Genomic DNA, 22,914 nt, shown 5'->3' with positions numbered 1-22,914 from the left:
TTAGATCTTGATGGCACTCTCAATCGCCTTCCTCTTCTTCTCCATCCTCGCCACGGCCTTGACACCCATAATTCCACCTCCCCAATGTCTCCTATTCTCCTCGTACTTGCTGGTATAACCCTCGTTGATCGTGTTCACCAACTTGGACAATTCCGATTTGTCCTCGCCCTTGACCTCGCTGAGAGCCAATACAGCAGCAGTCTTCTTGTGAACTACAGTTCCCAGACGGGCTTTGCCCTTGATGATGGCATACGGGATACCCATCTTTCGGCAGAGAGCAGGGAGGAAGACAACAAGTTCGATTGGGTCGACGTCGTTAGGGATCAGAACGAGGGATGCCTTCTTGGCTTCGATGAGGCCGACAACGTGGTTGAGGCCGTATTTGACTGTGTAGGGTTTCTGTTGCGATATGAGTCCCCAGATAGTATTGCAGGGGGAATTTGAGATACCCACCTTGCTCACGTCCTCCTTCTTCTTCCCCTCTTGCACAGCGGTCGCCTCCTGATGCAGTCTCTCTTTCTTCTGCACTTTGGTCTCAGGACGATACTTGTTCAACAGCTTGAAGCACTGCGCCGCGGTATTTCTATCGAGCGTGTTTTGGAACTGAGCGATCGCGGGCGGGACTTTGAGGCGCATGTTCAAAATCTTCTTCTGGCGCTGCAGGCGGATGTACTCTGGCCATCTACCAAAATGTCAGATCATTCTTCGCGACAGGAGACGTATCGGTGGGAAGTTCGTACTTGACCATGCGAGACAGATTGCGCTTGGGCTGGACATCCTGACCGATGCCGAAGTTTCGAGGACGCCTCTCGAGGAGAGGATTCTACAATGCCGCAAGTTAGCAAGTCAGCTCAACCCGCCCTTACCAACAGCACTTATACACCCTCTCTTAGGGAAACGAGATTTCAAGAACAATACCGAAAACAGGGACGTACCTTGGCAGCCTTCTTACTAGCCCCAGCCTTCCCTTGCGGGAAAGGCGCAGGCGCGGGTTTCTTCCCCTTTGGTGGCTGTCATTGAGCAAAGAAAACGTCAGTAACCATCCTCTCACTGACGCAAAGCTTTCTTTGAACTCTAAGGAGAAGGGATGCCCAGAGCGGTGGCTAGCTGCATCTGGGATTCTCCTTCTCCAGCCGGAGTCATCACCAAGAATCGAGTAAAGGAACAAAGCAAGCGTGCAAATTCCATGGCTGAGCTCTCAACAAAGCGGTCGGCCACTTCACAGGCTCACGATGCGGCCCAAACAGATTCTGGCGGAAAATATTTCTGCGCATCGAGCGTCGTCTTATCCGCCTACGGCAGAGCTCGAATTGCAGGCCGTAGAATGGCGGAGAAGGATAGGTACAGTGGTTTTAGCTTACCATTATGTTTGTTGAGGGAGGGAGATGGGGCTTGCAAAAAGGATGAGGGAACAGGCGGTTTCAGAGGGAAACGCAGGTTGAGGAAACTCTCAATCAATCTGCAATTCGAAAATGTGGAAAGTTCGAAGTGCGGGTTGTCCTAAAGCGGGAAAGTTAAGCCTTGGCGACATATCCTAGCTTGGCGCAAATGATTGGCCAGCCTTGCGGCGCACAGCCTCGCGAATCTAAGGGGACTCCGAGGCACCCAAGCCGAAGTATTTCCATACCCATCTCCTGTGAACAATAGCGAACCTTTGAGTGGGTCATTGGGAACGACAAATGAACATGAAGCATGCGTGAGCAGGCTATTTAGACTAAGGACGCGACAATCATTGCAGATGCTTTTTTTTTTTTTTTTTTTTAATATCAACGAAGCTGAAACTAATCTATCTAAGCATATTTTGGCCGGTGACGATATTGATCTGGAATCTGAGATCTGCACATCTCAGCCATGTCAAGATCACCACCGAGTAGCCGGAAGCTCTCCATTGATCCATCATTTGTGATCGCCATCGTACTCTTTCAATTTGTGCGTATCTTTCCACCAGCCTGATCCCGACGATGTCTTTTGATGGTGCTCTGTAGACAGCATGGTTGAACCTGGGAGAAGGAAATAACCCTAGAAATGCCTCGCATATCCCTGCCCGACCTTGTTCACCATTACATCCTGTTCCAAGCTCATTTTGCCTTCCCCGTATCACACCATGTAATTTCAACCCATCATGCGAAACCGAAATAATCAGCACCGAGATTAATCGCGGTCATCAAGCTGTTCTTGAGGGTATCGTAGTCATCGTAAGCAGGCAAGTCAAGCTGATTGAAGCAAGTGTGGCTCGTCGGCAGGCGAGATTGACTCGGATCCCTATGGCAAACTCGTTAGTATCTGCGCAAAAAGCTCGCGAGGATGATTGTCAAACTTACTTGTGAATACTGAATCGAGTATTTCCTTGCATTCCTTCAAGATCCTTGAAGCCATTCAGAGGAACTTTGCTCGTGCCAGTGACGAACTGTAATAATTTCGCCCGTTCTTCATTGCTCATACCGCGGACAATCCGCCAAAACCAAGTAACTTGAGGACTGTTGGCATTGTAGTTGTGATATTCAGTATGAGCTCTCCAATCGTCCACATCAATCTCTGGCAGACCAGAGATGAGCAGCTCGAGTTCCTGTTCATCGAAGATGGCGATTAGCTCCGCCGGGATGATGTCGTGGAAGCCTTTGACAAAGTTCTCAAGCTGCTCTTTCACTGACGTCGTGAGGCGATAGCGAACCTGAGCATTAACATATTCTCTCTTGTTCTCCTCCGTCACCGGGATATTTCGTCCATTCGGAATAAGATCCACGACCTTTTCTTCACCAAACTGCTCTTCGACAACGGAGAAGTCTTCCGTAATAACGTCGGTGATGTCGTTCTCCAGAATCCAGACCAAACTCTTGTAGTAATCAAGATCCATGGACTCGAGATCTTTTAGATTGGGTTCCTTTCCGAGAAGACGCTTATAAACAGCCCGACTGAAGTGGCAATCAAGCACACGTCCCTCATGCAACGCCTTCCCGATGATACGACCAATGAATTTGAAGTAGAGGAGGTGTTCACCATTGATCCAGCTGAGAGGGTTAGGGTGGAATGTGGTGCGATCGGCTGCCACAGGTTGCCACAAAGCCCAATCTGGGTTAAACATGCCCCGGGCAAGAACCTGGAACCACTCTCGGGTGACACCTCCTGCATCAACACCTTCTTCGCCGTTGAAACGGATGTTGAGCTTGCCATATTTCATTTCATCGGCGGATTTGTAATACAAGGCCTTATAAGAATCTAGGAACACTTGGCTCCGGCGGACATTGAGCTGCAGGGGCGGCTGTATTTGTCGTTGCTGATGCAGTCTAGAGTGAATCTGCTTGGTGAAGTAGGCTCGTTTGTTGTCGAAGTCGAGGACTTTCGGATTCTTTACCAGCAAGCTGAAACTTCCATTTCCTTGCATTAGCTTGGGGGACTGACGTATAATGTCATTGAGAATCTTGCGATGCTCGGTGGTGAAATTGAAAAAAAGCTGCTGAAGGTCATCCATAGCTTCTGGCGCCGGACTTCCAGGCACCTGTTCTCTGATTTGACGGGCCAGAACTGAGTCTTTGAGAGACGTGTTCTTGCAGACCACCATCAACGACTCAATGAGTGGAAGCAGTATGGTTGCAAAACTGGTAATGTTGTCCTTTTCACGGACCGTTGTCAAGCATTCACTCAGTTTGGTCCACAGCGGTCTCAGAGCAAGACTATCGTATGATGATGTAAGGATGCTCTTTGCCATAGCATTTCCCTCAGATTCCTCATTCTCGGTTTTGGGTGCAGACAGATAGTCCAATGCCTGCAGAACTCGCAAAAGCTTGACTTGATCAGACCCCCCATGTGAAAACTTTGTCGAGGAGAGCACATGGAGATCCGTGATCGACTGCGCCTCCTTCAGCTGCGGAATCAGCTCCTCAAGGTCTCTGCAAATAGATTGGGAAAGTTCTTTAACGTAACGAATCAACTCCTTGCTGAACACAGCAGAGGTGCCGGGAATGCATGACAGGCTCGATAACGTCTCCAAAGTCGAGTGGAAGGTGTCGCTATTGCATTCAGGAGCAACAAAGATGCTCACGACGAGTTGTAAGTTGTGCTCCGAAATCTCAGGAGGTTCAAAAGCCTTCTTAGACTTGGTCCCATCAGCAGTTAAGTCTTCGTTGTTAGTGTCAGCGTTGTCATTAGGGCCGGTCTCTGCTGTCTCAGACTGTAGAGCTGCACTCGTACTCGTAGAAGCTTCATTCTCTTCATTGTCAGTGCCAGGCGCAGGAGCATCTTGAATCTCCACATCTGCGTCTAGTTGAGCTGATGGGCCAGCGTCAGTATGTTCACCAGAAGAAATCGCTGCTTCCGTACTTCCAGCTTCAGGAACCGTCGGCTTGCCCTCGTCGGAGCCTTTCTCCTTATCCTTCTTTAATAAATTTGGCAAAGGCTGAGTAACCGCAGACAGGAGTTCAGCAAGTGACTGAAGACAGGATGAACTTTCCACAATCAATTTTCGGTCGAGAAGGCTGATCAGGTCGTTGATAGGGTATCTGACTGCTTTGACTTCTTTGGCCTTTCCTTTGCCTTTCTTCGAGGCTACAATGCCGTCGCCCTCGCGGATAAAGATGGTGCGGGTGTGATAGTTGCTCTGGCATAGTTGCCTCAGTGCATAAAGACACTGCTGTACAACCACAAGAGGAGTGACTTCATCGCTGATGCCATTAGCAGGCTGCATCGAAAGCGTGCGCTTGAGTGGCTGAGGTGTCTTCTGTCCAACCGTTGCTTTCGCCCTCAGGGATAAATTGGTAAGACTGCGCTCAACCGCCGTCACATCCGTTGAGCCTTCTTTAAGAATGACGAGCAGAAGATTGACAACTTCAGATCGAGTCTGTCGATTTCCACAGATATTACGAAGGATGTGCCACAAATTCGTTCGAAGCGAGCCCTGTTGAGGCAAGAACATGAGGCGCAACAAAGTAGCGACCCCGGACTTGTCCACCATTTGGATAATCTGCCGTTTGCCGTCTCGTTGAGCTGCATCCTCGGCCGGACGGTCTGGACGAGCGGTGGATTCAGTTCTTACATACTGATACAGACGTCTTGCATGTGCCCGGCCTTCTGCAGCGTGGCGGGGATCGAGCTGACGCAAGATCTCCGGTGGTTGTTCCGACAGGATGACCTGACGGAACGCAGGGTCGAGAGTAGCCAAGAAATTATCATTGTCCATCTCTTCCGCCTGGGCGTGTCCTGCCCTGGCAGCAGCTTGTCTGCGAGCTTCTTCACGCTCTCGTCGACGTTGTGCGTGTGCCTCTTGTTGTCGTATCTCTTCTCGAATATCTTCTGGTAGAGCATCGAGGAAATCCGGGTCAATGCCAGATGTATCAGTCCTAGCAGTTCCACCAGTGCCTTCTTGACGAGCTTCTTCACGCCGAGTAGCATACTGTTGCATGATGACCTCTTCGCGGAGTTCCTCGGGCAGGGCTTCCAGATAGTCGACATCGATTGCCAATCCGGTGATGTCGATCTGACGGCCTCGAATGGTAGTGAAAACTCGAGGCTGCGCGTCAGGTGCCGCTGACGTCGAGGCTGTATTGTCGGTGGTCTCTTGGACAGTCGCTGCATCTGTGTCCTGTACATCCTCCATGGGAACTGTGTCGCCATCTTCATCATGCTCGTCATCCACTTCCGGGGCTCCAGCCTCGGCTGCTGCCGCGGTTGCGGCTTCAGATTCAACTCGCAAACGCTCACCTTCTCGCTCCTCAGCCTCTTTCTTGCGACGCTCTGCTTCCACTCTCAATCTTTCCATTTCTTCTCGTTCTGCCTGCTGTTCCTGTTCTCGCTTACGTCTTGCTTCTTTCTCCTCCTGCTGAGCAAATGGAACCAGAACGGACATGAGCCAGATTTGGACACGCTGGATCTTCTCCACATAGGTAGTGCCATAGAGAAGTCGTACCTCTTCTTGCCAACGTGCCATAGTCGGTGAGGGCACAAAATTATTACCACGATGGGAGTCGTCACGGGATATATGACGATGCTGATGTGGATCCCAACCCGATGTTCGCCATGGGTCGCGAAAGTCTGTAAGAGGGGCCGGAATGCGAAGTCGGATCGAACCTGTACCCATCTCGCCACGCTGAAGAGCCGAGAAGATAGCATCAAGGACAGCTCCATGGGCGCCTATTTCATGTCCGTCGACTGTGTGGATAGTGGCTTGGAGAGGCTGAAAGCCAGCCATCCCTGGAAGCATGCCAAGCCCATGGGGGAGTAGAATGCTCGTACTAACGTGCTCTGATCGCTGTCGGGGTTCTGGCTGAGGTCTTCGCAAAAGAGGATTTGCGCCATCATCGCCAGACCTTACATGCGGCGGTATGCGACCTGACCGACCGCTTGAATGGAGGTCGTCCCGACCTTCAATCCGCCTAGTCAGGGTGTTCCAAACGGAGCCACCAAGTGGGCGATGGCGTCGCATGAGAGGCGGATGGTCCCATGTCAAATGACTGTGCTCAATGATTTCGCGCGCACCGCCACTTAGTAAGTGGTCAAAGTCACCGTACTCAACTCCGTCGTTCTCATCCATGTCGTCGCCGTCTTCGTCATCCTCCTCTTCGTCGTCTTCGTCCTCATCCTCATCCTCCTCCGGAAAAGGTATTTCTGGAGGTGATCCTAAACCTCCACCTATCTGAGGAAGAGAACGACGTGCGACCATAATACGTCGGGGCGATTCTTGTACCGCATTGTCAGCAATTCCTCTTATCGTACGTGTCGGTTCATCAAGGTCGTGGTCACCCAAAACACGGAGAAGGTTGCTGAGGACACCTGCTGGAGGAGGCATTCCAATGTCGCGATCCTGTTCAACTGGAATAGGCATTATGTCTCCAGGGAAGGAAAACTCGGCGTTTTCGAATCGAGCAGTGCGATGTCGTCCCTCGGCACCTTCTGTATCATCACCGTCGTCGTCGTCGTCGTCGTCGTCGTCGTCGTCGTCTTCCCATTCTCCTTCATCCTCCGGCCCTCCATCGAGACTGTTATTTTCGTCGTCTCCATTGATTTCACCAGCGTCTTCATCCTGACCGATCTCGAAGTCGTCACCATCTTCATCCTCATCGTCCTCATCGGACTCGTCCTCGTCGTCCTCGTCCTCGTCTTCATCTGTGTCAACATCCATGTGAGGATCATTAACGACGAATTCGATATCCATCGGTACATCCCCTGGAAGACCCTCGATTTCACCGTCTGGGCCCATTTCACCTTCCTCTTCATCGCTAACTGCTTCGTCATCGTTTCCACCAGCGACAATACCGTTGTCATACTCCATTTCGTCCTCGTATGCCTCGTCATACATCTCTTCGTCTTCATCTTCCTCATCTGTCGCAGAATCAGATACCAGATCCCGATTAGGATCTAGCATGCCGAGGGCGGAATTTCGGAAAAGGTCTGGAGTTTCTTCTCGCTCTTCCTCGACGTCAGAAACGGAGGAGGCAGACGAAATCACGTCTTCAGACATGTTCCCAGCCGTAGAATTGAGAAGATCGGGCGATGCGACGCTGATTTGGGTCGCCAAGGTGGTAAGCTCCTGTAACGGGCGCAGAATGAACTTGATCACTCTCTTGGAGCCAGGGTATGCAAGGTCGATCTCTGTGAGGGAGCTGGTCAAGACCGAGATGAGGTTCTTCTCAAACATCATCCGCGAAAGCACCTTGTAGGAAGTATTCTGGGAGCCGGCGGAGCCTTCAGGGACGGCGGGCTTCGTCAAGAGACGATTGAACATGTCAGAGAGACACAACAACCGGCTATACTTCATCTGAAGGGACTCGTTCGAGGAGATTGCATCCTTATAAGCTTTGATCGCGTGCTCTAGGACAAAACGGCGCACAAATGTCAGATCTGGTTCATCGTCGACGTCGTCGACCTGTGGCTGCGTCGAGTACCTCTCGGCAGACACACTCATGCCAGATTCTCCCGTCTTGGAACACAAGGCGACGATGACGCGGATAGCCCAGTCACTTGTGAGCAGTTTCTTCTTGAACTGCAAAGAATCTTCCTTGTCAACATAACAAGATGGAATCAATCCATTGAGGAAGTAATTGAGGATGCCAGAACGAGGCTTTGATGGCGTGACTACCATTGGATCGGCCTTGCGAGAGAAATTGATGAACTCAATCTTCGTGCGATTATAAGAATGGAGAAGCTCCGTCAGATTGTACATTAGGAAGCATCGGTAGGAGAAGATTGGGTGCTCCTCAGGTTTGAACTTTGCTTTCTCTGACCTCGACTGCGCACCATCAATGACACGTCCCTCGGGTGGTTCTGCTGTAGCGGTCTGATGACTTGGATTTGGTACTCCGTTGATAGTCGAAGTCGCGGACGCTTCAGCTGAGGTCTCCTTGTCCTCAACATCCTTGTAATTCAACAGCTCCGATAGGATGAAATGGATGACTCCATCGGGATGCCCGACAAGTGGAGGCTTCAATTCGGGCGCCTTCCCTTTGCTTGTCTCTTCGATCGACTTCTGAGGGGCTTCAACGCTGACTGTTGGCTGGGTAGAATCGGCCTTGCTTTCTTCGGGAGATTGAATCTGCACACCCTCTTCTCCATCATCGGTTGTCTTGAGTTCATCGGTCTCTTTCAGCATTATGGCGGTATTGCTTCCAGCATGTGGTTGCCATGAAGACAATTTGACAATCTCATTTGTCGTTTCGACAAAGACAGATGGGGACCGTAGAACAAGGTGATAAAGTTCTCGAAGATAGCTATTGACGTCCGGTTGCCTGGCCGTGTTCCGGGAGTTGAACAGAAGCCTAATCTCACTGCGCATGATTTGTCTCAAAGTCTCGTCATCTTCAACAATATGTCGCAGGATCAGCATAAAACATCTTTGCAATCGATGCCCCACTCCATTGGTAAGCTGCTTGACCATGAGGAACAGTCTCTGAAGGTTTCGCTTCTCAGCTAATTTGGTGGCAATTTCTCGAGTTCGAGTAAGAGCAACCAGGACTCTGGAAATCGCCAAAGCCATACCTTTGGATTTTCCGACACGTGGTAATAGTTTCACAAGTGCTTCGAAAAGCTTCAGCTTGTCTTCCATTTCAAACACGGAAACCGGCGTCAGTACAGCCTTGGTGACAGAATCAATGTCTGTAGGCGGATCCCACTTAACTTCTGCTGGCTCACAGTCCTTTGACAACATCTTCTCGATGATCAATAAGACAGGCGCGACCCATGGAAAGGAATTCTCATCAGCCCGGCCATCTGCAGCTGGAAGACTCAAGAAGGAAAGAATTCCTTCGAAAGAGTCTTGGAATATGCTGAGCGTCTCATTAAACACTTCCCCATCCTGGATAAGTAGAGCTACCAGGTGCGCTGCAGCGGCGATCTTCTTTCCGCGGGTCTCGTTAATATCATCTTCGCCTTGCATCGAAAGCAGTGAGCTTGTGAGAAGATCTAACGTCGTCCTCCAGAATTCCTTCGCCTGGTCTTCGCCCAACTTCTTTGTTGCGCTAATGATTAGGTCAGATAGTTCAAAAGTAAGGCTCTGGTGATTGTCGAGAATATTATTGCAACGCTCAGCCAGGTCCTCTCTAATGAGCGCCCTCTGTGCATTAATCGATTCAACAGAGGGCGGCCGCGGCAAATCTGCCTCGGCTGGCTGAGGTGGCTCTTGTTCAGGCTCACTATCACTGTTGAGGAGGTTGCTGATGTCCATTGCAGAAGAAACACTCGTTGCAGTATTGTCGGCAGGTCTCGACGTTGTGATTGTTTCGTTGGAGTTGGTGACGCCTTCCATCTCGTTATCTCCCGCATCCTGGTGCACTTCGGGAAGCAGAGTATGAACTACCCCCAGTGAAGCCCAACCAGAAGATGAATGCGAATTTGTCGGTGGGGCCACAAACCCTGGAATGTTACCCGGAGTGGTTGTAGTATCTCTCTTTGGGGGTGGTAGTCGCCTCCGGCGAGGGTTGGCTAAAAGTGCTCGGCAATACTCTTCTGCTGGTGTGGGAATATTTGCTTGTGAATTCGTCCGATACAACGCTTCGCGGACGAGTTCTTCGCTGTAGCCCTTGTCCCTCAAATTACTGACCCTTATCGGATCGAACTCTAGTTCTTTCAGCGCAAACGGTACTACGGTCGGGTGGCCACTATCGGATTGCACTGCTTCCATCTCATGGTCACCGGTGAACACGTGCTTCAAGATCGAGACCAGCTTCTGCACGACGTCTTTGGATGCCTGATCCGCATAATCGCTCGCCCAGATCAATTGCGTTAGCGGAAGTGCTTCCATCCGCAAGTTGAGCAACACTTGAGCAGGTAAGAAGTGGCATTGCCTCAGTGGGTCCGGGGTTTTCATATTGTTCGACTGTGCCGACTCAATGATGCACTTTGAATCAGTGAATTCCTCCAGGATATCGAGACAGATCTTGAGTCCTGTGTTTGCAGAGAGTTCGGCATGCTCGACCTTACACGACTTCAATTTTTCGAAGAACTCCGTGCCGATCTCTGTCAGGACCTTGATACCTCCCGCTTTGCGGAATGCCTCAACAACAAAGCCTTGACGTGCTGGATGTGTTGCGATTGGACTCGACGTCGAACTACTATCGTCGTAGAAGCTCCGCCGGACATTATCGAGAGCGATCACAAGATAAGTGAAGCGGGGTTGGGTATCCTCGCCGTCGGCGTTCTGAGTTGTCTTGGAGTTGAGGAAGTATGGTCGAAGTTGTGTTAGATAAGCAGACGCGAGAGCATTTGCCACGAATGTCGCCTTCTGCTTGGTGAAGGTATCTAGTCGTCGCCGAGCAGCCATGTTGCGCCCGAGACGGCAGAGAAATTCTGTGATAGCAGTAGGAGTCTCGATCAACAGGAACCGTAGAGTTTGGACATTCTTAAAAAATGGCGTCTGTTTGTCCTTGTTCAATTTGGAAGGATCCGGTACGGAGACTGGGTTACTTTCTCCATTTTCAGGTGTCGACTGGCCGGTATAGCGAGACGTAAAATCGCGGACACTCAGGAGCTTGTCCACCTCATCGTCACCCGTTGAGAAGTGTTCGGGGCGTGTTGCCGAAATCCATGGTTCGGGAATCGAACGTTGAAGAGCGACATCCTCACGACAACAGGCAGCAGATATGGCTCCCATCATCACCGCAATGTCGGCGAAGAGATCTTCGAGGTTCACCAGGCCGAATAAGAAATTCTGTACATGTCTCTGGTTGTAAATCGGAATGTTGAAAATCTCGCTCAATGCCTGAGCCAGACAAAAGACTGCCATCATGCTTCTGACTATGCGAGTTCCATTTATCTCAACCTCGGACAGCTCTGGGGCAGGGCCCTTGCCCGTACCACCGGTGCCTGGCGCGGCTCTAACCAAAGGTTCAAAATAGCAAGACCAGTCTCTGGGCTGACACTGGCTGAAGTGGTTCAACTCTGAGCAGGCAAAACGCGCGCGGTCGACAAGTGCCGGGATAACAACGTGAGGTTTGGTCTCCGCCATCATGTGGACAGCCGCGGCCAGTTCTTGAAACATGCCTCCATGTCTGTCAAAAGGTTGAGTGGCAACTGGCAGGCTAGGCAATGTGATCAAGTCCAAAACAAGGTCGCATCCACCATGCTCCAGAAAGCTCGCGCAATGAGCCTGGTGCTCAAAGAAAGTCATCAAGAACGCCACGGCAGGTCTTACGTAATCACTGGCTTTAAGACCATTACCGTCTTGGTCGCTCGGTGTAATTGAAACGTTGCTTGGTGGAAGTATCTCATCCTCAAGAACCAATTTGTCTCCATTCGGCAATTCGATCGTTCTGATGGGTGTGGGGTTGTCAACATTGGTTGCAATGGGCGGCAAAATCTCCAACGACAGAGCCTCACATCCGCCACACGGAACGAGCTCATCCTCCGAACCGAGCCACAGCTTCGCTCCTGCACCGAAACTGACGGACAGCGATCTGCAAATATGCCGCACCCGACCAAGCATGATCATCACCGTGCTCAAAACGGAAGTGCGCAAGTTTGGGTGATGTCTGACGAGTTCATCGAACGTTGAACCAAGCAAGGCCAGGATGTTCGCATCGTTGAGCACCTTGACGTGCGCAGGTGACTCGAAGATCTCGAAGAACTTCTCCAGGGCACCCGAAGACTTGAACAAGTCGAAGCCAGCACTCGTCAGGCAAATGGCGCCAAAGGCTTGGGACACGTTGACAATGGCATCGACAACAGGTGGAATGCCTTGAGGACGATTTTCAGGAACTGACGATATGGTCTTCGATCGTTTCTGGTCTGCCGAGTCTTCAGGGGGGATTGGTGACGGATTTACTGTATTCAGTATGCTCTGGACGATACCGGCCTCGAATATCACTGTATAGCTTGTTGGCTCGTTGTGGAGGAATCCACAGACTGCTTTGATGACTTCACTCCACGTATGCGCACCGAACGCGGTTAGGTGATCGACAATAAGTCGGAATGCGCGGAGCAAAGCTTGAGAATCGACCAGGCTTCTTAGAACTCGATCGGCCTGTGCGCCTTGGTGGCCGCTAATGTCGTTGATCATATCAATGATGGATCGAATGATTTGCTGGTGCATGTAAGGGATTTCGTAGTCCGTAGCGCGCGTCTTGTGCTGTGCCGGTATACCTTCGCCAGCATTGAGAAGGTCCCAAGCACCCGTCACAAGAGTACCCAGGAGATTGCAGATCGCCTCGAAAGCATGGTTGCTCAGTAACGTCGCAAGACCATCTTTGAAGTGATGGAAGAAGGTTTTGATGAAGTCGAGCATCCGCAGGTGCACCCTCATCGCCTTTGCCGTGGTGATACTGAAACCGGAGAGGTACGATGTGATAAAGCTCGACGCTATGACCGCCTCGCTGGAACGCCCATGATGCCCAGTAACCTCAATGAGAGTCCTCGGCATGGAAAAGATAGCATCTCTCCAATCGTCGCCGGCCGCGTTATCTTTGCTGTCGTTGTCTTTGGCGATGTCGTTCAAGCCTCTCTGAATCAGTTGAGAAAGGAGGCCTTGACTTGATCCTGCGCCCAACGCGGCGTGGATCTCAGATGCGAAAGATTTGGAATGCGCAAGGAAAGTCATCGTCTCCATGGCCAGAGTTTGAAGGTAGATGGGAACAGATGCGTGGCCTTTCTTTGGTTCATGAAGGAGACCAACAACCTGTTGAATGTATTCCTGAGGCTTCTCCACTGAGAACAATTTTTGCGTGAGTTCCGGTTCGCTGAAGACATTGGCTAAACTAGCAACGGCCAAGAGGCGCACCGATAAAAGCTCCATTCGAGTTCTCGGCGATGTAATCAAAGCATTGGTGACGCGAAGCTGGTGCAGCAGCTCGTATCGAACCTGCGGCGGCATATCATCACCCAGGTGGTTGCGCAATATCGTCTCAATGGTGGTGGCCGAAAGATCAGAGGGGGCAAACTCGAGGACTTTCAAGTTTCTATCCGTATCACCTGGTGTATTGACAATTCTACTACTGCCAATCTCATGAGATGCGCCATTGGTATTCGCCGTATCAGGTCCTGTCGCCGACCGCCGGATGTGTGTAGGAGTGGACGGGGTCTCTGATGATTGTGATGCGTCGGCAGAGGCAGCCTCTTGTTCAGAATTCTTGGTTTCCCACCACACTCTGATTGGGGGAGCCCATGCGAGCCAGTCTCGATCAGGTCCAGCTGTCGAGGATTTGGCGCGGTCACCATGCTGTAGAGTGTCCTTATCCTTGCAAAGAGTCCGAAAGTCGTTCGGATTGAATGCAACTGAGCCGCGCCTCGGTCTGCCGCCAGCGTGCGGGACTTTCTCTTTGGACTTAGTCTTGACCGGAGATGGTGGCCCACGCTTGACGTTCCCCGGCGGTGGTCCAAAGGGGGCAGTCAGCCTCTGGATACGCTCATAGTCGAAATCATAAAATTTCGGACCGTGAGGGGAGGGGCGAATGCCGCCGTATCGCTGTGCCAGGAAGAAGGTGATTCGCAGAGTGCTGTGCAACAGCGAGAGCGAAGTGGTATGCAGCAGATCATTCAGGCGGTCTGTGCTATTGTAGACAGCTCGGTTTGCACATTTTTCAACCAGAAGCTTTGAAAAGCCCAGGATGGCCTCGACCAGTTCTCTGTCACCGTCTGGGCCAAATCCTCGCTCTTTCAATCCCTGCTCATCAATCCCAGGACTCCCCTCAAGCAGCACTGACGAGCCGAACGGTATTGTCTGGGGACCTTTGTCCAGGCCATATCTTGAGATGAAGGATTGCAGGATGCTGTCGAAACGATCGAGAGGTTCAATCCAGTTGTTGAGATCGCCGCGGGGATACGGCCATCTCGGCGACCATCCGCGAAAGACATCTGGAAGATCGGCCAAAGGGACGGTGGAAACTTGCTTGACCAGATCTGATACTGCAGGGGACTGTCGCAGTCACGTTAGCGTTGTCCGCCGAAGAGATGAAGCACGAGACGAAGCGACGGGAACAAGACTCACCAACGACGCCTTATGCTTCTCCTGCGGCTTCCTCGTAACCTTCCCCATCTTCGCTAAGCCCCGTGAAGTTGCAGCAGAGGCTGCATTAGAAGAGTGAAGTTGTGTTCAGCCTCTCGGGAGCAAAGTCCAGATGATGGGACCAGGTTCGCAAACTGGGGACCGGGCACGATTTGCTGGCAGCAATACAGGTACCAAAGTGGAACTTGAGGGATCCGAGTGAAAGCGGAAAAGGGAATGACTGTTTTGAATCGACTGCGGAATTGCGGTGCGAAGGAGTGCTGGAAGTTTTGCTGGGAAGAGAGGTGTTGCGAATTACGAGGCGGCGATCACCAGTGCCTGTACGCAGCTCCGTACTCGGTCTGAGGATGAAATCAGGGCGGAATTAAGAGGCAAAAGTAGTGTACAGGAAGCGAGGACGAACAGGTGAAAGCAAAGAAATGAGGTCTAAAGTTGTGGAGCAGGCCTCAAATGCGGTTGTTGTAGAGATGAAGAAACTGAAACTGTCTCTCTCTTGTGGCGTGGATTCTTTGGTGCTGCGATTCACTGCCTGCCGCACTTCTGGCGAGTGAAGATGGTTCGGGCGACTACTTGACTTTTTGACGCGCTTTGGGCCTGGAGATTCTAGAGGCACTAGTGGAAAATGACGTGCCCTTTCCCCTTAGGTACTAGCCACCCACTAGCCGCACCCGCTAATGCCTGTGTCGTTGGGGGAGAGGGGAGTGAGGAGGGTGAGGAGGGGCGCCCTAGCCCTATGCTAATAGGCGCAGGTAGGCGCCCTGTCAGGCTACCAGGCTACAACCCCGATGTACCCTAATATCATTTCTACGTACCTCGTAATATCATTTGTACGAGGCACCTACTTGTAGGTACATATCGACATCTCCAAGAACGGCCGAGGGTCCAATTCAAATAAACGCTCCACCCCTCATCCTTGCCAGTTGATCATCATCGACGCTGGATACGATTGAACCATGCTCTCTTCGACGTTCAAATAATTCACCACCGTGCCCTCGTTTAGCCGCCTGACCTGGCCCGTTGGCCCAACTGCTCTGTCCAACTTCTCAAGTCCGCAGAGGATCGAAAGGGTAGATCCCAAACTTGCAAGACTCAGCTGAGCCCCGAGGGATATTTCGCCGCCAAATACTGCAAGCGGGTCGATGGACTGGCCTGGTGCAGCATCGGGTAATCCACTGCTGTTACGGTTCACCGCAGTCTGTTATTTACTCTTAGCACAAGCATCCTCACTGAAAGCAAGCTTAACTTACCATGTCACAGAGAATACGTTGCCCTGCAGAAATCTGGAGCTGTTCCTCTCTATCGACAACCGTGTGCGAAGATGTTGCCTCTCTGAAGATCGGCGTCGACGGTCGCGCTCTGCAAACCTCGCGAAAGTAGGACTGAGCTTTGCCTGATAATGAGCCTTCTTGATCTAGCAGTTGCTTCAGCTCTGCGACATCTGTCTTCTTGTCACCTTCACCGAGAACGTGGTCAAGGACCTCGACAAAGACTCGCGACTGATTGACAAAGACAAAAGCTGCTAACGGAAGCAGTTGAGACCACACGATTTCGGTGGGAGAGAGTCCACTCTTCGATACTTCTTGGATCACCTGAGCCGCAAGGCTTCGAAGCTGTACTGGCGAGTGCGAGTGAAGGCTGAAATTGCCTTTGATTCCACTGCCCACTTCGTCTTGCAGGCGCCCTGCAAATTGCAGGACCGCTTTCTGTTTCTTCTTAAAAAGGGCAAACCGCCGCGCAGGTTGCTCCACATTTGCACAGCCATATATGGCGGAAAGGAGGGAGATGACGTCTTGTTCGTCATACTTGTCGTGAGACCTCCCCTTACCCCCCATGGGCAGAAAGAAAAGATTCGCAGCAAACTGCGCATGAGCCACATTGAAAACATCTCGAACGACGTCAACCTGGTGACTTCCTGCGAGCTGATATGCACGGTCCCGCAGCAGAGCGGAGATGGCGTCCTTATAGAACGCATCTGCGGCGGCCTGCAGTCCTTCAATTTGGAGCAGTTTATCGGCCACAATTGATCCCCTTTCTCGACTTTGCTGGAGGCCCTGAATTGAGGAGAAGGGCAGCGCATCCCAAGATGAGCGGAAGTCAGACGTACCGTGCATTACGAGTCTACAGGCTTCAACAGAGCTCAGTGCTAAAGTTTGGGGAAGGGGAGATGGCTTGTCAAAGTTGTACAGATCAGCTTTCTTCAGTTTGGTCAGGATGGACTTGTTTTCCTCTGGAATCACTAATGGGTAGTGCGCGTACACAGAGTTCTGTCGATAGCTGTTTGGCAGCGCAGTCAGCACCAGCTTGTAGAAGACGCAGCCGTAGTTGATGGCTAGGTCATAGTCTGCCTGCTTGAATCCCCAATTTGTTAGATTGTTCGGGGTGTAGTCGATGGTGTAGAAGCGGTCGCCGCGAACCAATGCGACTGCATCCGAAAGGATCGCTCGTGAGGTCGTGAAGTTCGTGCACAGGCCGCTGCCAGGTAGCTTAGCCTCCTTGGCTGCCTCAACCACAACACCCGGGTATATTTCGACGTTGTCGGGATGGCGGTAGAGCCGTCGTAGCTGATCGGCGATGAAGGGGTCGGGATTGATATCTTCAAAGGTCTTGTGGGGCTCGAGCTTGAAGTATTCTCGGAACTCATTCAGGCTCGCCAGATTCCAAGAACGACTTTGAATGATTCCCAGCACTTCCACATTCTTCAGAATTGCAGGCACGTGGGAGGCTCCATAGCTACCCGCAATGTCCGAGACAGATGCAGTCCAAATAGCCGCCAGATCCTGGTCAGGATACTTGTTGTCAGGTTGACGCTGAAGACCAGCAAATTCTCGCTCGACAGGATCAGGGTTTAATTTCTTGGCCCACTCAGTAAGAGCACTGAGAAACTGACCCATGGACAGCGAGGATTGATGGCCAAACAATTTAGTGTAAGCATCCTTTGTCCACTGTTCGTCTCTCTCGGAGACACAAGAATGCCACCGGTAGACAAGGTTGAATTCCGCCGAAACAGAATTCCCAGTGGCTTCAGGGATCTTGTAGCCAAATATTGCATTGCCCTCTTCAGACCTCGGGTCGAGGTTCCATAGCGAGTCCACCCGGTTGAGATTCAAAATTGTTCGGACATAGTCCTTCAAGATAATATTGACGTAAAGTCCAGTAGTGATCAGCCTTGCTGTCTGGAACAAAGCTTCGTCATAGAGCTTTTCGGCGTTGGCTGGCCTCGGTCTCCCTTGTGGATTGAGAATCCTCGAGAAGCGGCCGTTCTCATCGATGCGAGCAAGATTCTCTGCTACATGATTATGGAAGCGGTTGAACAGAATGAGGAGCACACCGACGCCTGGGGGGAAGCCGAGAATCCGCACATCCGAGAAACAATCGGGTTTCAGTTTTCCATCATGCATGGTCCGGACAGCCTCCTGCTCTTTGGCAGAACTGCCATAAAGAGGAGCCAAGTCTAGGTACGAGGAAGTATCGGATATGCTGTAGTCCTCGTGGTTAGTGTGGAAGATGTCGTGAATGATGATGGAAGCAACATAGAAGAGCACGCTCGATATTTTGTTGGGGTGTGGCCTGAACTTCTTCCGAGCCAGAAGGCTGTCGAAGATGACCCCAGGGTCTGGCCGCGCAACAGGCTGCATCAACCTGGGTCGCACTGTTCGCGCATAGGGCTGTTTTGCAGCCCCGAGATGCGGCCAGAGAATATTGTTGTTGCATCCGTCCGCCTTGCGGTAGATGTAATCGGCTCCCAGATATGACTGAGGCGGATGTTTCAGGTCTGTCCACAGCTGGTTCAGAAAGGCATTGGTCAGAGTAGCACTAGTCCGGCTCGAGACTGGAAGATCCGCTGCCAGCTGGATGATTCGCTCCATAAGATACGTCTTGTCGTCGATAGGCTCGCCGTCAATTTGCTGTAAGGCAACATCTTTGACGGTCCTGAGGTTCTTTAAATTGAAATTCTTGAGCACGTCCAAGATCTGGTCTGATCTCTTGGTTTCACTAGTCGACGAAGAGCTGTTGGAATCGCTCGAACGTGGTCGCTCTTGGAAAACCTGTGTCTTATCAGGCTGAGACTCCTTGGCTGACTTGGATCCTGCCGCCTTTGAGTTATCTTCAGGGTTTTCAGGGATGCATAGCATACCCCTAAGTCTTGATAAGCTCAACGGCATTTTGGATCCTTTCCGGAGAGCGCTCGGAAAGAAGGGCTCGACCAGCTAGAGACAAAGAATGGGAAAAAGGATATCGATAGCGAATCGAAGGTGGAATAAGGGTTGCGGTACGAATACCTCGTAGCCCACCAACAATTGACCCGCCCGCTTTCGTCAGTGGGAGAGGAGGTTGACAACTAAAGGAGGAAGAGAAACCGAGCTTATAATAAGAGTGCTTTCCCGTCAACTATACTCTGTAATCGTACCCAGTACTCACCCTAACATTCTCAGCCAGCCCCTTGTACGGCTGAAAGGGCTGGAGAGGACTAAAGGGTCCAAGATGGCGCCACAAGAAGAATAGCGCCGAATTCAGCAGCAAGTCTCTTAAAAGGGGAAGGCGGGGCCTGAAAAGGGGGTTCCATCCAATAAATAGCTGCGCCGAGTCTCCAAAGCTCCAAAGCCCAAACACCCACTAGTTCGTTGCGCACGACGAGCTTTGTTTTCGCTAACAGCCGCAATCCACATCTACATTCCTCTTACGAGTGTGATTCGGTAGTCCTCGCCTCATCCCCTTGACACTCGCTTGTTCCCATCAGAGTCTCGTGTTCTATCAGCTGCTGGAGCTCAGCCGGCTAACATGGCATCGAAACCCCTCAATCTGCAAGTACGGCCACGAGGTAAGCAAACCAGGCTCGAACCAAGACCTGGGCAGAATCTCCCCTTCCTTGACAGACTGCGTGCTCACATTCCTGCAGGGAAGCCCATCAAGTCCCTGCCAGAATCACTCGTCCTGAGCCCCGATGCCTCCACGGCCAAGTTGTATTCAGAACTCGCGCACAAGACCAAATATTCCATTCACCAGCTGCGCGTGACCAAGGGCTCTGATGGCAGTGTCGTGGCAAACTCCAAGGAGACGTCGATACGTGAGAACGGTCTACGTGATCAGAGCACAATCTATGTGAAAGATCTTGGGATGCAGGTGGCATGGCGAACTGTCTTCCTGGTCGAGTATTTGGGTCCAATTTTGATACATCCGTTAATGCTGGCCGTCCGACCGTACATCTATCCATCTGCCAGCAAGGAAGCGTCTCAGCTGCAAAAGGTGCTCTGCGCGTTGATATGCTTGCACTTCGTCAAGCGGGAGCTAGAGACGCTGTTTGTTCACCGCTTTTCGGCCGCTACCATGCCCATCCGCAACATTTTCAAGAACAGTTTCCACTACTGGATCCTTTCCGGCCTCATGATCGCAGTTTTCATTTATTCACCATACTCCGCAGCAGCGCAAGAACCCAACCCACTGCTCTTCTATCCTGGGTTGATCATCTTCCTGCTAGGGGAGCTGGGCAATCTCCAAACCCACCTGACATTGAAAGGACTCCGAAGTGCCGGAGGGACCGAACGAGGCATCCCCCAAGGTTTCTTGTTCAATCTTGTCACCTGCCCCAACTATATGACGGAGACCTGCTCTTGGATTGGGGTCTATCTTCTGAGTGGCCTGAGCTGGGGAGTACTCATCTTCCTTGTCATCTCCGTGCTCCAGATGGGACAATGGGCAGCAAAGAAGGAGCGAAGATACCGCAAGGAGTTTGGTGACAAGTACAAGAAGAAGAAATTTACCATGTTTCCAGGCGTCTGGTGAAATATGAGTAATTGGGAGACTGGCGCGACTGAAGTTGTAATGGACAAATACACGATTGAGAACGGGAACTCGCTTCATCTGACAGTGAATGCTCACTGTTTCGGTGCTGCAGTATCTCATTAGTCCGGCACCGGGCCTCTTGTTGAGCGGAGGTGAATGACAAGGCTTCACTTCCGCGTGCAATCTTGGATTTTCAAGGTCCCTCGGCCACATCAAAATTCGTTCTCTTTACCAGAAGAAACATCGGAGCAGGTCTTCAATCGACCTCAGCGATCTTTCAACCCGCCTTGCTCTTGTCTCAAATCCGAACGCCAAAGTGTTCTCGAGATGACGCTCTTTCTCAGTTTAATCACTTACGTCCTTGTCCTGGTCAACGCGGTCCTCGCCCGATTCGAAGCCGTCGTTGTCGCCCGCAACAAGACAATCACTGACCTTTCACTCACTGATGATCTTCTTACTTTCAACCTCGATCCAGACATTGTCGGCCCGGTGTGCGGTCTGACGTACGAGGCGAACGTTAACGTCAAAAACGGCGGCGATCCATCCAAGACTAGTGACTACTGCAATCTACTCTACAGGTACATCACGAATACAGCGAGCGACGGCAAAACATCAAAAAACGTTAATGCTGTCTACACCTGCCCCGGTATTCCGGAGCCAACAGACCCTGAAGGCTATGGTTCTCTCGACATCAAATTGATTCTGAATGGGCCTTCGGATTTTCCACGTGATCAGAACCAAGAAGCAGCCACCTTGCATCTCCTCAACATCCACGACGCCGCCGACCTCACAATGCCCGTCACGATAGGTTACAAAGTCACCTCGAATTCAGAGCTTATCTGGCAATACATCAACTGCCCATGACCATGGCTATGTCAAAAGACTAACATAACGCCTACGAAGTCCGCGAGGCAACTTTGTCGGGCGCAGGCTGAGGTGTGGCTTCGAAAACGAGCAGATCAGAAATCAAGTATTGTGTGCATCCTCACTCCTGCACCTGATGGGTTCAAGGAAGACAAATACAACAGATATTTCTGCTAGCTTGAAATCAGCTGGGATAGGCGCAGGAGGAGGTGGATTTGATCCGAGTAATTTCCCTCTACTGAGACCCTCGATAGCTAGTACAGTTTACCGTAAAGACGAGCCAGCTTCAGCTTGACCTTCTGGCCTTCCACCAAAGAGAGGACCATCCTGTGTGTGCATATTAAAGGTTGTCCTAATTCTCCTTGTTCTCCCTAGTAGCTTCCAAGCCAGCTAGGAGACCCCTGGACTGTGAGGCTGCAAGGCTGTGACCACCAGGCTGCAAGGCTGGCTCTACAGAAATGCGGAGCAAGATTTCCGAGGGAACTGCGTCGTCTGGCACCACTTCTCGTCACCACACCCATCTCGAATCATGAAGTGTCAATGCGGATGATGGCCTTACCAGTAGCCGTTTAAGAATTGTCTTTTTGAGTCACCCTCAAGCTGCTCATAATGCACTTCGCCCTCCCACCGCGCAAGACCTCCCATCCTCCTCCCTACGTTCGTAACAGGAACTTGAATACTGCAACATCCCAAAGACGACGAAAACAAATCCAAATCGGCGCTTACCTTGTCCTGGGGATATTGACGTTGTACCTTGTCGCCAGATTTGCTCTTTCGCTCGGCTTAACAGGTGGGCACGATGATGGCGCAACTGCAATCGAAGGGCCTCAAGATATTGTGATCGTCACGGTATTCGACAATGACACCATGAGCGAAGACTATATGTGGATAGTGAAAACAAATCGAGATGATTATGCCAGAAGACATGGTAGAACATATCGTAATCGGGAAGAGACTAGGTAAGCTGATTGCAATCCAGGATACAGAAACTTCTATGCCAACACGACGGCGTATTTCGACCTTGTTGACCCCTCCCCATTATCCTGGTCGATGATACCAGCACTGCGACATGCGTTGACGGAATTTGGCTCAAGCACCTTTTTCTGGTCCTTGTCCGCTGATGCTTTCATAACCAACCCTTCAGTCTCACTGGAATCCCATGTTCTGCAACCGCTCGAGTCCCTCATGCTCAAGGACATTCCTGTCGTTCCACCGGACTCGGTTATCCATACATTCTCTCACCTCAAGCCTTCACGTACGCATTTAATACTATCGCAAGACATGGACAATCTTGCGCATACTTCGTTTATCCTCCGTAACACCCCGTTCAGTACAAAAACGCCAGACAATTGGGCCCATTACTTCTTAGATGCCTGGTTTGACCCGTTGTACCGTGCCTACGCATTTCAAAAAGCAGAGAACCATGCCCTCGAGCACCTGGTCCAATGGCACCCCACGGTTTTGGCTAAGTTGGTGCTGATCGAGCAACGGTGGATCAATTCCTACAATTATGCAACACCACCCTCGAAAGACCCGTTGACAGGCCTCACGCGTACTCACGACAGCATGTGGCAGGAAGGGGATTTGGTGGTCAATCTGAAAGGATGCAGAGAAACGGGCAAGCGCGACTGCGAAGACGAAATGAGATACTACTTTACCAAATGGGAGAAAGAGGTCGAAAGATTAGATGGGAAGAAGCCAGAACATCAGGTTGGACCTCCCAAACCGAAGGTCATAAAAGAGGAGAAAAAGAAAAGCGGCAAAGTCGAATCTGCCAGATTATGAGTCGGGAGTCCCTGGACAGTCTCCATATTGACGCTAACCCGGAGTTACTTATGTGGTGCTTTGTT

The 22,914-nt window shown here is 51.2% G+C and overlaps 6 protein-coding genes across 6 annotated transcripts; 3 read left to right on the top strand and 3 right to left on the bottom strand.

The window, feature by feature from the left end:
• On the bottom strand, positions 1 to 636 carry A1O5_04105 (60S ribosomal protein L8-B; the record flags this gene model as incomplete). Its single annotated transcript, XM_007744713.1, has 2 exons — positions 1 to 399; positions 454 to 636. The coding sequence occupies 2 exons, from the start codon at positions 634 to 636 to the stop codon at positions 1 to 3; spliced, it is 582 nt and encodes a 193-aa protein (XP_007742903.1).
• A 1,484-nt stretch (positions 637 to 2,120) lies between these two features.
• A1O5_04104 (E3 ubiquitin-protein ligase HUWE1) lies at positions 2,121 to 14,449 on the bottom strand (the record flags this gene model as incomplete). Its single annotated transcript, XM_007744712.1, has 3 exons — positions 2,121 to 2,262; positions 2,322 to 14,329; positions 14,402 to 14,449. 3 exons carry the CDS (start codon positions 14,447 to 14,449, stop codon positions 2,121 to 2,123), a joined length of 12,198 nt encoding a protein of 4,065 aa, XP_007742902.1.
• An 877-nt stretch (positions 14,450 to 15,326) lies between these two features.
• Positions 15,327 to 18,582, bottom strand: A1O5_04103 (uncharacterized protein; the record flags this gene model as incomplete). Its single annotated transcript, XM_007744711.1, has 2 exons — positions 15,327 to 15,614; positions 15,667 to 18,582. The coding sequence occupies 2 exons, from the start codon at positions 18,580 to 18,582 to the stop codon at positions 15,327 to 15,329; spliced, it is 3,204 nt and encodes a 1,067-aa protein (XP_007742901.1).
• A 616-nt stretch (positions 18,583 to 19,198) lies between these two features.
• A1O5_04102 (enoyl reductase) lies at positions 19,199 to 20,200 on the top strand (the record flags this gene model as incomplete). Its single annotated transcript, XM_007744710.1, has 2 exons — positions 19,199 to 19,238; positions 19,317 to 20,200. The coding sequence occupies 2 exons, from the start codon at positions 19,199 to 19,201 to the stop codon at positions 20,198 to 20,200; spliced, it is 924 nt and encodes a 307-aa protein (XP_007742900.1).
• Positions 20,201 to 20,527: 327 nt separating this feature from the next.
• A1O5_04101 (uncharacterized protein) lies at positions 20,528 to 21,064 on the top strand (the record flags this gene model as incomplete). Its single annotated transcript, XM_007744709.1, has 1 exon — positions 20,528 to 21,064. The coding sequence occupies one exon, from the start codon at positions 20,528 to 20,530 to the stop codon at positions 21,062 to 21,064; it is 537 nt and encodes a 178-aa protein (XP_007742899.1).
• Positions 21,065 to 21,673: 609 nt separating this feature from the next.
• Positions 21,674 to 22,849, top strand: A1O5_04100 (uncharacterized protein; the record flags this gene model as incomplete). The annotated part of the gene is made up of 2 exons (XM_007744708.1): positions 21,674 to 21,992; positions 22,044 to 22,849. 2 exons carry the CDS (start codon positions 21,674 to 21,676, stop codon positions 22,847 to 22,849), a joined length of 1,125 nt encoding a protein of 374 aa, XP_007742898.1.
• Between the last annotated feature and the right edge of the window lie 65 nt (positions 22,850 to 22,914).

The sequence above is a fragment of the Cladophialophora psammophila genome (genome assembly GCF_000585535.1).
Source record: "Cladophialophora psammophila CBS 110553 chromosome Unknown aczJe-supercont1.5, whole genome shotgun sequence".
Lineage (NCBI taxonomy): Eukaryota > Fungi > Ascomycota > Eurotiomycetes > Chaetothyriales > Herpotrichiellaceae > Cladophialophora > Cladophialophora psammophila.
This window is presented reverse-complemented; position numbering and strand designations above follow the sequence as displayed.